General features: G+C 38.9%; 1 protein-coding gene across 1 annotated transcript in view; it reads left to right on the forward strand.

Annotated features, from left to right (window-relative positions):
- NELL2 (neural EGFL like 2) overlaps nt 1-17953 on the forward strand; it is a 391071-nt gene that overhangs the window by 212119 nt on the left and 160999 nt on the right. Inside the window, exon 13 of the mRNA XM_024122905.1 lies at nt 7643-7768. Coding sequence (XP_023978673.1) covers nt 7643-7768 — 126 coding nt within the window. The remainder of the gene's footprint in view (nt 1-7642; nt 7769-17953) is intronic.

Raw genomic sequence — 17953 nt, forward strand, 5'->3', positions numbered from 1 at the left:
TGTATCACCAAATATAAATTCCCTAATGTGTTCTGAATTAAATGGTGCTCAGAAGAAATAAGCACTGTGTTAAGAAAAAAAAGTTGGTTGCTCCCTATTTAATGCACATGGTGTATGTTTCAGATAGACAGTATGTGTCACTTCATAACATTATCTTTTAAGTATTATTTCTTCAGCTAGAGTTTGTCTTTTTTGCCTCATGCAGTAAGTAGACATGTTTCATGTTCATTATATACTTGTTGAATAAATGAATGAAGATTTTTTAAAAACAACTAGATATTTAAAAGTCTGTACTTTGTTCATGTACATTGTGACTTTTAAGGAGGGGAATGGGGACAGGATACTAATATAATGGTTCTGAAATTATTTGACCATGCAATACTGTCTTTTTAAGCAACCATGAATCTCTTAGAGATAGTGCTCTCTAAAATGTAGGCTTAGAACAGAGAAGGCACCTAAATGGATAATGATGATAATATTACTATTTCCTGGATTGTAAGTCCTTTTAAGGCAGGGTTTATGCCTTAACTCCCTTCGTACTGAATTTTGGAAGGGATGTTAAAAGCCCTATGGTTCAGCAATGTACCCTTTGCTTGAATCTCTACAGTGTGTCCAGCCATGTTTGAATTCTTCCACCTGGCAGGAAGCTACCTTCTAGTAGCCCTTTCCAATATTGTGCTGTTCTCCCCACTTAATAGAGAATGCTATTGAAGCATAATCTGTCCGTGGTACTATCCACCTATGGTTGTTGTTTTACCCCTTAGGGTCATCAGTATGACTGAAACTCCAGTAAAGTGACTTGGACATAGAAAACATTCAATAAGTATATAGAGAATTGAACTGAATTGTAAGAATTTGACTCTTTGAGTTTTTGAATTGGGATTTGGAACTAAAACATACCTTGGATTAAGATTGAATATGTTTTTCACCAGATTACTTTTTACTTATGCCATTTTTGTGCCTGTATCTGCACATGTAAACAGAAATGATGTTTATGTAGCTTTGTAGTTCTAGTATGTAAATGTGACTCTTTGGAGAGTTCCTTTCCTGAAGATGGGGCATGAGAAATTTAAAAAGGCAATTGGCAATTAGGTATACAGTATTGCGATGATGTTTTTTTGGCATTTTGCTTCTTTTCCCCTCACAACACTGCTCCAGGAAATAGGTCTGACACTTCATATCTCTTTGTCGTGAATCCTATATTCCTATGTGATCCAAATCACTCAAATTCCTAAAAGGCTTCATATTAAATAGGTTCCTCATTTTTGCTTTACAACCCTATGTTGAACTGGGTTGGCCAAAACGTTCCCTGGGGTTTTTCCGTAAGATGTTATGGAATATGTTTTCTCTGACTATATGACAGCTTAAAAAGGAAACATCTGCAAAAGAAAATTGGACAGGCTGATGTCCCCCAACAGTCTGGGATGTAGACCTAACAATGAGCAATTGTTAGAGACAGTATTTAGAAGGCCAGCTTACCCTTTCACAAATTATCCTTTATTCATCTTACAAATCAAAATATTCCATAACTTGTAGCTGTAAATAGAGCCACATTAACAGAAATTACCCCAATTTACTATCTCTTTTCTCCATCCCGTCCCATAGGACTTTAGTATTCTCAAAGTTCCCATTCCTTAAGTGTTCTTGGGAGGGATCTGGGTTGCTTCATACGTACTTATGAGTTTGATTTGCCAGGTTTGGTGGCTACTCCTGCTGTGGTAGGCTTTCTTCTCTGGGATAGTGTTTGGAGAGAGGCACAGTGTCTTCTGTACTTAATGCTTGTTTCACCTGGACTCAGTTCTGCTCCAGGCACTGAAGCTACTTCCTTGACTCTACCAGGAACTATGATCTCTCACTAGGAACTACTCTTGTTTAGAGGTGATGTCACAGTGTACTCAAAGGTTTTTCCTTTTGATAACCAAGATGCTGTCCCTGGGTTATGTTCATTGTTCTTGGCTTTTTCATCTCCAAAGATAAATTCTTCATGCTTTTGTGCACATGGACTTCTTTGTGGCCATCCCTTCAGCTCACAGCTTAAGCCCAGGGGGCTTCTACAGTGGTTTTCAGTAACATTGACTTCTCCTCATTACCCTCTCAGAAGGGCAGGGTTAAAGTCCATTGATCCAGCTGAACACCTTAATAATCCCATATGAATCCTATTATGATCTTAAGACTCTGGAAGCAAATGAGTTTTCATCATATTCCACCAGGGTGCTTGTAGTTTGATTTTTTTTTAGGCTGTAATTGATTGTGATACTTTCCTTACAGACCAGTGCAAACATACAGAAGTGGCAGGAGTAGATAATGCTCCATGTGTGCTTGAGAAGAATGTATATTCTGGGTTTTTTTGGATGTAGTGTCCTGTAAATATGAATTAAGTCCAACTGGTCTATTGTGTCACTTAGGACCTCTCTTGCCTTATTAATTTTCTGTCTGGAAGATCTGTCCTTTGATATAAGTGATATGTTAAATAAAGTCTCCTACTATTATTGTATTCCTCTGTTTCTCCCTTTATGTCTGTTGGTATTTGTTTTATGTATTTAGGTGCTTCTATGTTGGGTTCATATGTGTTAATGAGTGTAATATCTTCTTCTTGTATTGATCCTCTTATCATTATATAATGTCCTTCTTTAACTTTCTTTATGGAATTTGTTTTAAAGTCTATTTTGTCTGGTATGAGTGTTGCTATCCCTGCTTTTTTGTCATTTCTATTTGCATGAAATATCTTTTTTCCATCCCCTCACTTTCAATCTGTGTGTGTCTTTTGCCCTGAAGTGAGTCTCTTGTAGGCAGCATACTGTAGGTTCTTGCTTTTTATCCAATCTGCCACTCTGTGTCTTTTGATTAGAGAATTTAGTCCATTGACATTTAAAGTAATGTACTTATTCCTATTTTAAACCTGGTTTTCCAGTTGATTTTGTAGTTCTTTTTTCCTTTCTTTTTGTTTTTGTTTTTGCTCTTGTGGCTTGATGGTTTTCTTTTGTATTATGCTTGAGTTCTTTTCTGTTTGATTTTTGTCAATCTATTGTATGTTTTTGATTTGTGGTTACCCTGGTTTTCAAGTATGTTGATCCATAACTGTATCTATTTGCTTTAGACTGATAGTTGTATAAGTTCAAACACATTCTAAAAGATCTACATTTTTTTTACTACCTTCCCCAGTGTTTTGTGATTTTTGATGTCCTATTTTACATCTTCATGTTTATCCTTTTGCAGTTAATTGTAGTTATAATTGCTTTTACAAAAATTTTTTTTCTTTATATAATGGCTTATTTAAGTGACCTTCAATCCTTTTATATATTTGTCTTTCCTATTGTGATTTTTCCTTTCCTGTAGATTCTTGCTTCTTTTCTATTTAGAGAAGACCTTTCAGTATTTATTTAGGGTAGCTATGGTATTGCTGTATTCTTTTAGTTTTTGCATGTCTGAGAAATTCTTTATCTCTCCTTTTATTTGAAGTGATAATCTTGTTGGGTAGAGTATCCTAGGTTGCAGGTTTTTTCCTTTCAGGACTTTGAATGTATCATGCCACTCCCTTCTGGCCTGCAAAGTTTCTGCAGAGAAATCAGCTGAAAGCCTTATAGGGGTACCTTTGTAACTGACTCTTTGTTTTTCTCTTGCCACCTTTAGAATCCTCTCTTTATCTTTAGCTCTTTCCATTTTAATTAAGATATGTCTTAGTGTGGATCTGTTTGGGTTCACCTTGTTTGGGACCCTCTGTGCTTCCTATTCCTTGAAATCCGTCTTCTTCTTTAGATTTGGGAAGTATTCAGCCATAATTTCTTCAAATTTTCGATCTCCTTTTCTCTCTCTTCTCTTTCTGGAACCCCTGTTATGTGCACGTTGCCACAGTTTTTATTATCCCATAGATCTTGTATGTTGCTTTTATTTTTATTTCCTTTGTCTTTCTGTCTGCTGTTCTGATTCAGTGATTTCCATTATTCTATCTTCCAGATCACTTATTCATTCTTCTGTGTTATTTAGTCAGCTATTCATTGTTTCTAGATTGGTCTTTAGCTCACTAATTGTCTAATTTTTATTGGTTCCTCTTTATAGTTTCTAGCTCCTTGTTACAGTGATCTGCATTTCTATTGATAATCTTTTTAAATTCCTTTAGCATTTTTATTACCTCCTTTTTGAACTCAGGGTCTGGTAGACTGGTGAGGTCTACTTCATTATTTGTTCTTTCAGAGGATTTCTCTTCTTTCAACTGGCAGTAGTTTCTTTGCTGTTTCATTTTACTTAACTTTCTCTGTCTCTATGAATTTAGGAGAAACCGTTATCTACTGTGATCTAAAAGGGCTGTTTTTATGTGGGAGCATCCCTGTGTAGACTGTATGAGTTCAATATTTTTGTTGCAAGGCTGCTTTTGATCTGGATGCCAGCCACGTCTTTCCTCAGAGAATGCTGGCTCTTAGCCCCTTGATAGGGAGTGTGACTGGCATTGTGGTGTCCAGAGACTGCACAGCAGTGTTGGACAGGGCCTCCTCTTTACTCTGTGGCTGTCACAGCCCTGTCAGGGGTGGGGTCAGCTCCCCAGTTCTTGGACTAGAAGCCCTGAGATCCAGGTTCTATAAGGCTCTGTTGCCGTTGAATGCCTGCTCTGTCCCAAAGGATGTGACCAGTGAAGCAAGTGAGGCCCAGACAACCTATGTGCTGTCCATGCAGGCATCCATGGTTTTGCCCAGAAGCAGCCCAAGGTTGTGTGCGTCCCTTTCTCCACTGTGTTTGTCCCAGACCTAGTGATAGGCTGCAGTGTGGAGTGGGCTGGTGCTGGGGGCTGAAGTGCTGTGGCTGCAGGAAACGAGATAGTTATGCTGCTTCCTGGGGCCCGGGCTGCCTCTGTGGCAGGCCTCTCCCAGGACCTGTGTGCCCCAGATCTGGCTCCAAGCTGTGGTGTGGGGTGGGTGGAACCAGAGGGCTCCCTCTGGAAATGAACTGCTGTATACTCCTCCCCAAGGACTGTCCGCCCAAGACGTGCATTTCTGTGGTACCACTTGACAAAGACTGCCCCTACCCTGTGAGCTCTGAAAATGGGCTTCGAGGCCAGACCTGCCGCCTTCATGTGTGAGCCCACAATGTCTGCCATGTCTGGACCCACCTCTGCCTGTGGGAGCACTGATCATGGCTCCAATGCCAGACCCATGGCTGCCATGTGTGTGCTGTGCTGACGGTGGGCTTTGAGATTTGGTATGGACCCCTCCCCAGGCCTTCTGGGCTGTCTCCACACAGCTAGAACGAGTCCCCTCCGAGGGCCCTTCTGCCCGAGATTTAGCGCCTAGCCACTGAGCACTAGCAGCCCTGCCCAGCACACATTTCAGACTTTTGGGAGTGTGGTGAGGTAGCAGCCGTCAGTTCCCCTCTCTCTCCTCCTTGATTACTAGAAAGCCAGCATGCCCACACTCCTCTTGAGCAAAGTCCAGGCCCCACCCGTCCCAGCTGACCTCTTAGCAGGAAAGGAGGTTCCCCAGGACAAGGGTCTATGTGTGGACTTTCTCTCTTTCACAGATCCTTCTCAGCGGTGCTGGTTCCGTCCTGATGCCTTTTTCTTTCTTTCTTTCTTTTTTAAATTTCCAACCTGCTTATGTGGAGATCTTTCTTGCAACTTTGGTTGTATAAGAGATCTTCTACAGCTTCCAGTTGATTTTCTATGAGAATTGTCTCACATGTAGATGTATTTTTGATGATGGGGGAAGGTGAGCCTCACGTCCTCCTACTCCTCCATTTCGGTCCTTCTGAGTGATTCTTAACTCTGATTATGCATTAGACAAGGGGTCATCAAACTATGGCCTGTAGGCTAAATCTGATTCATCTTCTTATTTTGTAAATAAAGCTTTATTGGAACATCGTCAGGCTCATTCATTTACATATTGTCTATGGTTGCCTTCATGCTACAACAAGAGTTAAGTAGTTGCATTGGAGAACTTATGACCCCCAAAGCCTAAAATATTTACTATCTGGCTCTTTGTTGAACATTTTTGCTGACCCCTGCATTAGACTCTTCACAGAGAAGATTAAAAATAATATTATGTCTGTGTTGCACCACAGATAATTAAATAAGAATTTGTAGTGGGATTTGGGGAATTGGTGCAAAAACTAATGTTTTTTAAAAGCATCTCACATGAATATAATGTGTAGCCAGAATTAAGAAACACAACTAGATGATCCCTACCCTTCAAGGGTATATTTGACTTACTGGAAAAAGAAACTTACAAAAATTAATAAAGGTACAATGGATATATCTATAATGGAAACATTTACAAAGTTCCAAGGGAGCACAGCATAGGGAGCATTTTACTTCATTAGGGAAGTTTTCTCAGAGAGACATTTAAACAGATTCTTGAAGGGTGAATCTACTGGTAGACAAGATCCGCTGCGGGTGGTGATAGGGAGAGAAGGAGAAGAGAGAACAGCATATGCAAAAGCACATAAGTAAGAAAGAGTGTGGCCCATTCAAGACATGACCAGAAGCTCAGTGTGGCCAGAACACTGAGAGGGAAGAGGAAGTGAGATCATAGAATATAATGCCAGAAAGTAATGGTCAAACTGGGAGGGGCTCTGTATGCTAAGATGTTTGTAATTTACTGTGTTGACTTTCATTTAGAAGTTGAATGGAAAATTGAGTCTCTCTAAATCTCAGTATTTTCATCCGTAAAATAAGTAGTTAGCCGGATGATTGCCAAGAGCCCTCTAGCTCTAAAGTATAGCCCCCCAAGAGACTGTGTCAGCTATTTCTTTTGACACTCTCAGGACTGAGCACATAGTTGAGTTTATATGAATGGCATGACTTTTGTAGTATTGGGTCACCTGGCTATCTCCCTTTCTTTTAATAGGCCCTTAATAAAGAGTATAACATAATGATAAAATACCTGTAAAATACTTTATGTTTCAGGCAGAGAGGGGCTATAAAATGGGGACAGTTTTATTGTTAAAATTCACATTCTTCCCAATTAGTACTAGTGCTTATTAAGGCTTAGCATTTGCAAGTCTCTACACTCAAAACTTGGTGTGTGAATTACTGTGGAAGCTCTTCAGTATGATATCTTGTTTTGCTATTTTACAGCTTCTCATTTCTATCAGGCTCTAGATTGTAATTTCATCTCTGTTCAACACTTACTGGTATAGCTATATCTCTACTTGTATCTCTAATAAACTACATGTTATTGGTTTCATATCTTTAAGTGAAGTTTTTCAAGTTCTGGTGTATATTGAATATTCTATTTACCTCTTGCAGGGTCTCCCCAACTGTACAGAATAGCTAGTGAATCAAAAAATAATATGTGGTCGGCTCAGTGATTGAAACGTCCAAGACTCTAAGGCAGCCCAGTCTCTACTTTCTGACTCATTGTATCAAACATTCTATCTAAGGTAGATGAATGGACTGAATATTTTCAGATGTATTTTAGAATGATGCAAGTTGAAATATAAAGACATCTTTGAAACTCCAGCAAGAGCTTTTAGGAAGAAATGTTATAATTTCTGTCATTTGAACATCAAAGGTTTCTACTAAAGGAGATACTTTGAATACATTTAAAAAATGCTTTCAATTAGTAATTTTGCCCTCTCCCCACCAAAGAAAATTATAGAGAAACTCTAGAATACTGGCCACTGTTGACCTCTTTGCCCTACTTTTTCTTCACAGACGTTGATGAGTGTGCTGAAGGGCGCCATTACTGCCGTGAGAACACGATGTGTGTCAACACCGCAGGCTCCTTCATGTGCATCTGCAAAACTGGATACATCAGAATTGATGACTATTCATGCACAGGTAAACAGTGACTATTTGTGAAATAAAATCTTTCTATGCCTTAAATTTACTTTTAAAACTTCCTTTTAACTCTTAGTGTTTGGAGGTGCCATAAATACCCCCTTACAACAAAACAAGTTATAAGCAAAAGCATATCTTCTTGATTTGGTAGTTAATTCTGACTTTTAAAACTTCCTTTTAACTCTTAGTGTTTGGAGAAGTGTGCCATAAATACCCCCTTACAACAAAACAAGTTATAAGCAAAAGCATATCTTCTTGATTTGGTAGTTAATTCTGAATCTGTTCTAAGGAAAGGGCTAGTTCCTTGCTCTGGATAAGAAATTCCTATTAGAAATGTAAAGATAAACTGAGGAACAAAATCAATATTTTACTAATTTTATACTTAAATAGTATTTATACTCAAAACTTGTGTGAATTCTATGGCAAATCTGAGAAACACCCTTAAATAATATTTCCTTTACATGACAGTTGACTTTTGAATAGAGGAATAATGACATAAATAATGTAATGTTTTTAGAAATAGATCCGTGGAGTGCTAGGAAATGAGAAAAGCTTCTTCATGCCTCTGGGGAGTACAGTGGAGTATCTACATCAAAGAAGTTTTGCTTATGTTTGTGCTATAAAATATCACTCCCATCAGTAGCATGCAGGGTCCTCCTCAGGGATATCTCGAGTGTTAGTAATGTCTGAAGTTGGTCCTAGGACAAGACAACCTATTCACTTCATATTCTATAGAATGTGAAAGAAAGTGGTGCTAACAGAGTAGCTTGCAGCCTATGGGGACTGAAGAAATGTGGGTGTGAAATACAACATTCTTTTGGCTTTTTTTTAAATAGAAGAAACATATACCTACCATATTTTAGAAAAACATGTAAAATCATAAAACTGGAGAGCACTTAAAGTGTTACCTTGTCATTTTTACTCTTATGTCCCCATCATAAGTTGAAAATATCATAAGTTGAAAATGCATTTAATGCACCTAGCCTACCAAACATCATAGCTTAGCCTAGCCTACCTTAAAAGTGCTCAGGACACTCACATTAGCCTACAGTTGGAAAAAATCAACTAACACAAAGCCTATTTTATAATAATGTGTTGAATACCTCATGTACTTTATTGAATACTGTAGCGAAAGGGAAAAACAGTGGTTCTAAGTGTATCAGTTGTTTACACTTGGTTCGCGGCCGCTGCCCAACATCGCAAGAAGGTATCATACTGCATATCACTAGCCTGGAAAAAGATCAAAATTCAGAATTCGAAGTACATTTACTACAGAATGTTTATCACTTTCGTACCATCATGAAGCTGAAAAGTCATAAGTCGAACCATTCTAAGTGGGGACTGTCTATACTTGATATCCTGTTTATTAGTTAGAGCAAAGGGACTGTCCTTCCTCTAAATTCAAGTGTAGCATTTATATAAAAACAGAATGATGAAAAGAAAATGTAATGAGAATTGCCTTCTCAGTCTATGGAGAATAACCAAAGATATTCTGAAGGTAGAAAATATATTTAACATAGAGTTGCCAATGGATTTACAGATTCTTGCTTTTTTGTCAGTTCATCCTAAGCATTTCCACATTATGGGAACAATTCTGCACTTTTTCTTTAGAAAAAATATAATCACACTGAGTGGCAAAGTATCCTGACGGAGCACTATGGAGATATTTTTCAACATAAAAAAGGAATATAAAAGAACAAGTCTTAATGAATACATGAAGAATAAAATAAACAGTTTGCCGTAATATTGGTAATATCAATAAATCTGCATTCCAATGTAATGGTTAACAGAACAAAACAAAAAAACTAAGATAAAACTACTTGAGTGATATTTCGAGATGTACTCATTAAAATTAAGAGTGCTAGCAATTTTCAAGGAGTCTGCTAATTCTTCAGCATTAGAGACTTAAAAAGATTTGTATATTTTTGTACTTCCTAGTGATTCTTTTTGTTTTTCTTACAATCTTAAAAAGTGTTAGAGACAAGTACGGAAGAGTACACAACACAAGATTTGACCTAGTGTTGAATGAGGAGTGTTTCTTGGGGGAGGGTATATTCAAGAGGTTCATTTCCATCCTGAGCCTGTCTGTTGGCTGTAAATCCAAGGACTAGTTCAGCTGTCATCCCTTACACAGCATCTTCTGCTTTGGCTTTACCTCTCCCAGTGCATTTTCTTTCCAAATAAAATCCCACAAATTGCTGGGGTGTTTTTTTTGGACTACTTACGGAGAATTTCCCCTTAAGATTTCAAAGTATCTAATGATAAAAATGAAGTGTCCCTTTGTAGGAATACCAAGTAAGGCCAAAATCATCTTAGGAAAAGCTGTTCAGGCCATGATTTTTTGCCTAAGGAGCCAGAGCCAGGAATTTCATGATCTGGCAGATGATGGAATGTGTTTCCTTAATGATGCACCAGCATTTCCAGCTAGCACCACTATTTCTATGCTTCCATTTAAAGAAGAGAGACTTTCTTGCCCTGACATTTTCTACCTACTATGAGTAGGTCTGCAAATTTGAGAATTTCCATCCGTACATAAAAGTTGGATTTTCTTGGGAATATGAGTGGATTTTACTTTGTCCTGCAGAGTCAGGTGATCTTTGACACAACATTTTATGCTAAACCATGCAGGGTCAGCACATATTTAGGGTTCCTGTAAAGGCAGTGAATGTTAAATTTTTCCTCTTTGAATCTTTTCCTCTACCCTTTAGCATTAGCATCTGAACAGAAGGCTTGAAGAAGGCTTGACTCCTCTGTGATGTGGGTTTGCCTTATGGCTGAAGGCATCTAGGCAGTACCTTTTCAAGAGCTCTCATAAGACCAGAGTAGGACTTTATATCTCTAATAAAGATTGGGATTTATTTTCTCTGAAGTTTAGAAACAGACATTCACATACTTGTAGGAGTAGGCCTTCCAGAATAAATGTCAAAACACCACTGCAGAGCCATTCTCTGATGTTTGTGACTGAGCTCTTGAAGTTCTGAATTTGTTTTGCTTCTGTACCCCTGCCCCTCTTTGCTATTGAAGAGCACCCTGCCATAGCGTAACAAGTGACATTGTCAACACTGTACCCAGCAGACTCTCAAATGTGCTTATTACCCCATCTGAAAATTAATCATGGACAATCTAATTTAAGGAAGAATCCAAGGCAATACATGTTACTTTATAGTCAAGAGCTTTGATCAATAAAAGAAGCCTTTTTTTGCTTTTATAACCCTGTAGTCTGGCACAGAAATTATGTATGCTATAGAGTAATCACCTTCCACAGCTGGTAGAATTGCACAGTTTTTTTTTTTTCTTTCACTTTCAGATAATTTGAGTTATATTTTTCCCATGATGAGAAAATTTTGGAGATGGAAGAATTCTTACAGAAAATCTAATCCAATTTCCTAACTTCTACAAATGAGGAAATTGAGGCTCAGAGAGATTAATTGCCTTACCTATGGTCATACAGTTAGTGAGAAGCAAAAGGGGGCCAGAGGATAAGACTTTTTATTCTTAGCTCTTACATTAGTCACCGTTGGTTTAATTTGCAACCACACAAAAATAAGTAAGGGGAAAAGATTCATACTTTATCTAGAACTGCATTATTCAATTTATAATATTCAGTAGTTAAACTGCGTTTCTATAGTTTCACTTCATTAGCTTCAACTCCGAGAGGAATTTTTCCCCTACAGATCGTATAGTAATAATCCTAAATCAGAAGTCAGTAGAGGGCTTCCCTGGTGGCGCAATGGTTGAGAGTCTGCCTGCCGATGCACGGGACACGGGTTCGTGCCCCGTTCCGGGAAGATCCCACATGCCGTGGAGCGGCTGGGCCCGTGAGCCATGGCCGCTGAGCCTGCGCGTCTGGAGCCTGTGCTCCGCAGAAAAAATAGAAATTGCCATTTTCTGGGCCTCTGACTCTATTATGCAGTTTCACTGATGACTCAGTTGCACCATTTGCATAGTTTATACTCTTGATAAAGTGTTGATGCAGCACTTTATATTCTTCTGAACTCATTAATATAATTTTCCTTCCAGTGATGGTGTTTTTTTTTCTAGTTAATACTTCACAATCTCTGTCCTTCTCACATCCTGTCCTATTCTAGAGGAAAGCATGGTTATACCTACAAGAAAAGAGAAAGGAAGGAAGCGAGGGAGGCAGAGAGGGAGGGGAGGAGGAAGGAAGGGAGGAAAGAAAAGATTGAAAAGGCAGAGGGAAGGGAAGGAAAAGGGTTTGGTTTATATGAGCCAAGATGTTAGAAGCCCATTCTTCCATCTCTCTGATTACAAAAATAACTTAATTTTCATGAATAACAGAGTGTCTTTATTATATATCTAGACTAATGCCTTTCTTGGTTCACTCACATAAGCACTGATTAAATTGGGCAGATCTTTCTGAGTCTTACTAGACAGCTCATCTTGAAACTAGTCTTGTGTAATGGACAAAGAATAAGATAGCTCTGGAAATAAAAGATGGGATCAAGAATTTTGGAATTATCAAAGGATAAAAATATTCTGAAGGAAAAGGCATTCATTTCCGATCTTCCCGATATATCTCTCTGCTTTGAGTATTACAACTAAAAAACAGAGTTCTCGTTTTTTTGTGTTGATGAGCTTGTAATCTTCCCACTCTTGTGTAGTGTTTTAGAGTGGGAACAGGAGAATGGGAAGGGTGGGCCAGTCTACCACCAAGGAATGGAAAAGGTCTTGTCCAACTTAGGGAGAAAATTCATCCTTTAGGGCAGTGGTTGTCCAACAGGGGCGATTTTGTCTTCCTACCTGCCAGAGGTTATTTGACAATGTCTGGACACACTGTTGGTTATCACAACTGTGGGCAAAGGGGGTTGCTATGGCATTTGATAGGTAGAAGCCAGAGACATGCTAAACATCCTATAATATTGTTAGACTAGCTATCCTCTTAAGGAAATGTCTTATTTTTCTGGAACCCTTTCAACTGGGAGCTTTTCTCTGGTTACTTTCCAACTGAGTCATTAATATTTATCCTGCACAGGACATCCAGTATAAGACACCCCCCCATAATAAAGAATTATATGACCCAAAATGTCAGTGGTGCCAAGGTTGAGAAGTTAGGGTCACCCACTCAAAACTGTAGGATGTACACTTTTTTTTTTTTTTTGCGGTACGCGGGTCTCTCACTGTTGTGGCCTCTCCCGTTGCGGAGCACAGGCTCCGGACGCGCAGGCTCAGCGGCCATGGCTCACGGGCCCAGCCGCTCTGCGGCATGTGGGATCTTCCGGACCAGGGCATGAACCCGTGTCCCTTGCATCGGCAGGCGGACCCTCAACCACTGCGCCACCAGGGAAGCCCAATAACCTCTATTTTTAAAGAACAAGGAGTTAAAAATAAATTTCATACATTTAGCTTGGTATAGAAACTCATTTTATTTTCTTATGACAAAATTTTAGTTTTGTATCATTTAGATGTGGAATTAAAGTAATGTATGAACTGAAATGTTGAAAAAAACACTGGGTTATTTCAGTGCCTGAGACAAATGAATCTAACTGATTACTGTTGAATGAATTGCTGAGCTATTGATTATCATAATTGCTGATGGAATTAATTATATAGAAAATAGCTGTTCTTTTCAAATGATTGAGTGATGAGAAAGCTCTCATTTGTCAGTCAGCCTTTATGGCTATATTCAATATCCTGCAATAAACCAGGATGGAAAAGAATATGAAAAAGAATGGATAGATAGATAGATAGATAGATAACTGAATAACTTTGCTGTACAGCAGAAATTAACACAACATTGTAAGTCAACTATACTTCAATAAAAGAAATTTTAAAAACCCCAAAAACCTGTTCTTAGCTTAACAGGTGGAAAAATCACAGACCTCACAGAGGTGGCAGAGGGGATTTCTTAGGGCCTCTCAAATTTCGCTATCCTGATGCCTCCCCAGTATGCTTTCCACTGACCCTGACTGCTTCCGTTTTTCCAGAGCTTCTAATGTAGGCTTTGGTCCATGTCACATATCACAGAAGGTCCATAAAGTATCTGAGCACAAGAAATTCTTCTGGATACTTGATTTTTGTTGTTAAACAAAGAGCCTCCTCTGGTGTTCCCCAAGGAGTTTTACTTCTTAAAGTACTTAACTTTTTACAGCATCGAATACTCCTAGCACTTACATTTTATGATCTCGTTGTAGTTACTTCTTTTTCTCTAACAAGGTCAATACTGACTTTTTAAAAAAAATCATCGTTACCATCCTATTTGTTGGGCTTTATTACTGTTGGTTTTCTAGCATATTCAAGAGTTTTGGATGCTATTGACATGCACAGAAGGTTGCAGAGGATTTACTACTGGGCAACCAGAGCAAAGATTTTAAGTCCGTTGTAACCCATGCATGGCCTTTTCTCAAATAGCTGTCTCCTTTTTGTGTGTTTCTTTGAAGTTCCCTATTAATTAATGCTAGAAAAAAAAGGTAATTTGCTTAAAGTGCTTAAAGAGATGACATTTTGGAAAGGCAGCATAACATTTTTCTTTTTCATTCTGCAGTCTTCCAAAAAGAATTGAAACTGAAGCTGATAATTTATTGTATGGATGTACAATAACTTTATTATCAACTGTTTAAAAATAGCTCTTGGTGGATTTATCAAAATCACAAGTACGGAAGAAGGTAGATAATTCATTGTGTGTGTACCATGATAATTACTGGTATATAAATAGTGAAGGAAGTAAGAATATTGTGGACAACGGCAGAGAGGATACGGGGGCCAGGAGAGGCACAGATCAGAGAGAACAATGGTAAAGAAGAGGAAGTGAAAATATGCATATCAGCACTCACAAAACTCCTAAATAAACAAACTCCTTTTAGTTATAAAAAGCCTTGGCTCTTTATCTTTAGTAAAATGCCTAGCACGGAAGAAATCTTTAATAAACATTAGCTACAATTATTGTTGTTGTTTCTGTTGTGATTAGAGAAGTGATCCTCTTGAGGAAATGTCTTCTTTCCCTAGGATTTTTTCAACTGGGCACTTCTCTCTGGTTACTTTTCAATGGAGTTATTTTTATGATTATTATAAATAGACTTGCTGGAGCAATGGATTCAATGTGTTTTTATTTAGTCAACTGACTTATTATGTACCTGTGAATAGGGGCTTAAAAAAGAAAGAGAAACCTCGGTGTAACTGAATAGCACTCTCTCTGGAAGTTAGAAAAAATGCTTCCATAGGAGAATTTGTTGTACTTCCTGGGATCAGGGAGGTTCCTCCTATTCTTGAGAATGAGTGTTAGATGGGGAGGCTTGGAGCTAGATATCTGCATCCAGGCCCTACTGTGGACACTAATCTACCCGGAGTAGAATCTATGGCCTCTAAAGAATTAGTGAGTCTGGTCAGTTCTCAAGCAGGGCAGATTTTATGAGCCTGGCTGCTTCTATGTGGATTTCTTTTCTAAAGAATCACAATCAGCAATCAGACAATCCTACCATCTGGCCACTAGTTGCCATGACAGTTGGGAAAGACTTTTGCATTTTTATGAGCAATCACTCCAAATTTTCTTTTTCTGGAATCAGCATTACAAAATATGATACAATTGTGACATACTTCATAAAATATGAAAAGTCAGATTTGGGGTTTTAAATACGGCCTTTAATGCTAAAAGCTGCGTCTTTCATCTCCTGTCGTTTGCTATATATTATTAGGCTGTGTAGTTATTATTGAGTAACTTGAACATCTAAACATGATCACAAAAGCAAATTAAAATACCAAGCCTTAGGACTCAAAGAATTAATAATGAAAAGCAGTTTTTAAACAAACATAATCAAGAAAACCTCTCTAGAAGAATGTGTACTGTGGTTACCAGAAAGGGTTAATGTTTAGAAAACTTCAGACCATGTTTGGAAAACTTGCAGAGAACAGAAGTGAGACTCGTCTGCACAGTGAGTGTGGAGGCCAAGGCAATGTGCTTATCTCTTTTCTGAAACACATATATGCACGCATACAATTAGCAGTCAGCTCAAAATGGAACAGGCTCAAAGGCTCAGGGAGCCGAACTGCCTTTTTCAAGATGAAAAGCTTGGAAAAGAGCCTGTGCTATCTGAATCTGTCAGTGAGTGGGGGTCACACACCAGCACCCACGTAGCAGTTTCCAGGCTTGTCAAAGCCTTTATGCAGCATCTCAGTGCAGCCCTTGTATCCATGTCTGACCTCCAGCCCGGCCGCGGTTTGATCCAAGCACCCGGTGGTGTGTGTCCACACAAGCTTGCCTCTGTGCAAGCTCATCTGAGCCCTGAGATGATGGGAGCTGCCTCATTAGGCAGCCTCACTTGCTTTGACTTGGTTGGTAAACTCTAAGTCACCTTTGTCCCAAATGGATTATTGTTTGAGTTTTATTATGAGATTTTTATGTGAGGAGCACAGAGCTGAAAACTCACATAGGGGAATAAAAAGATTATACATGCCAGGAATGTAATAATAGTGGTGTCTTAGCAACAGACACCTGTGGAGGACAGGATTATTGAAGTTGAGGTTTTAGTAGATGCCTTTCACTTTCTTCCTTTATTGTTGGCTTTGACATGTGAGCCGGAATGGAAGTTTGGCTTTCCTTGTGCCTCTTCACTGTGTGCTCCATGCAACAGAGTTCATCGTCTGGCTCTACTGCTGATCTAATCTTGCAGTGGATGTGTATCTACCTGGTGACATCGCCCTGTCTTGGTGTTCCCCTTTTCTCCCCAGCCCAGGGTGCCTTTGCAGTGTCACATTCAAGTCATGGGTTTGGGCTCAGAGGGTGAGTTTCTTCTCTCAAATCCAGAGCCTCCTTTCTCCTGTGTGCCTCTGCTGGGGAATGGCAGAGCCTCACTCGTTGTTTGGATAGTACTTTCACTAGTCTATCTGTTGCCATGTATTTCAGTGATTGGTACTTTCTTCAGATAACTTCTGATACCACATAAGAGGTTGCTTAAACTAAGTTCTTTTACCAGAGGGACTAACATTGTATTAGTTATCTACTACTGCATAACAACCCCCAAATTTAACAGCTTAAAACAGCATGCATTTATTGTCTCACAGCCTGTGGGTCAGGTGTCTGGGCATAGAATAGCTGGGTCCTCTCCTTCAGGGTCTCTCAGAAGGCTACAATCAAGGTGTCCACCAGGGCTGGGGAAGGGTTTTTCTTTAACCTTACCTTTGTAGTTGTTGGTGGATTCAGTTCCTTACTGGCTGTTGACTGTTGGTTGCCCTCAGCTCCTTGCCATGTGGGCCTTTCCAACATGGCAGCTCGCTTCATCAAAGCCAGTCAGAGAGAGAGCCTGCTGGCAGGACGGAACCAACATCTTTTGTAACCTAACCACAGAAATGACATCCTATTGCCTTTGCTGTAGTATATTGGTTAGAAGAAAATCACTTAGGTCCAGCCCATACTAAAGAGGGGGATTTCACAAAGCCATGTCTATCATGAGGTGGAGATCACTGGGAACCATATTAAAGGCTGCCTACTACAGACATTAAATATTATCAATAGTTAACTAACCTGCTTCAGCTAAGTACTGATAAAGAGCACCAGGTTAAGAGTAATGAAAGAGTAGTAAAAATTCAGTGTGTAAGAACTGTGTGTGAGTGATTGTGAAAAATTCATGATATGTCACACATTTCTTTCACTTTTCTTGACACCAGAGCTTTGATCTGGGTGCATAGTAGGGTTATTGTCCAATTTAATACATGGAGGTGGTATAAGTAAATCATTACTGTTCATTGTGGTACATTCTGTAACAAAGGAATGTGCAGAGAGCTGTGGCCACCCCAGAAGAGGCAGTGAGTAATCTGGTTTAAGCCCAATTTTGGGCAGGCATCACTAAGTGACATTTAAATTGAGGTTTTAAAGGATGAACAGACATTTCAGGAGAGGAAGAAGTGAGAGAAGGCATTTCAGGAAGAAGGAAGAGTAGGTACAAACGTATGGGTTGTTGTATAATAGCAAGTTTAGTGTGAATGGAATTGTTAGAGATAAAGCCAGAAAACCCTGTGGAAATTCTAAGATACATTTTATGGTTTCTAAAACATTTCACTCAGTCTGTGCACCTTCTAACTGAGATGTGCATGTTGAAGTGTCCATGTTTTGCTTTGTTTTTGTTTTATGTTACTTTTCTTTTTTGCTGAAAAGTTGATTATTAAACTGATGATACTTCCAACAATCAGTGCAGAGCTAGAATCAAGGTGATAGGATATTTCATTTCAAAGAAG

Source organism: Physeter macrocephalus, chromosome 6 (genome assembly GCF_002837175.3).
Source record: "Physeter macrocephalus isolate SW-GA chromosome 6, ASM283717v5, whole genome shotgun sequence".
Classification (NCBI taxonomy): domain Eukaryota; kingdom Metazoa; phylum Chordata; class Mammalia; order Artiodactyla; family Physeteridae; genus Physeter; species Physeter macrocephalus.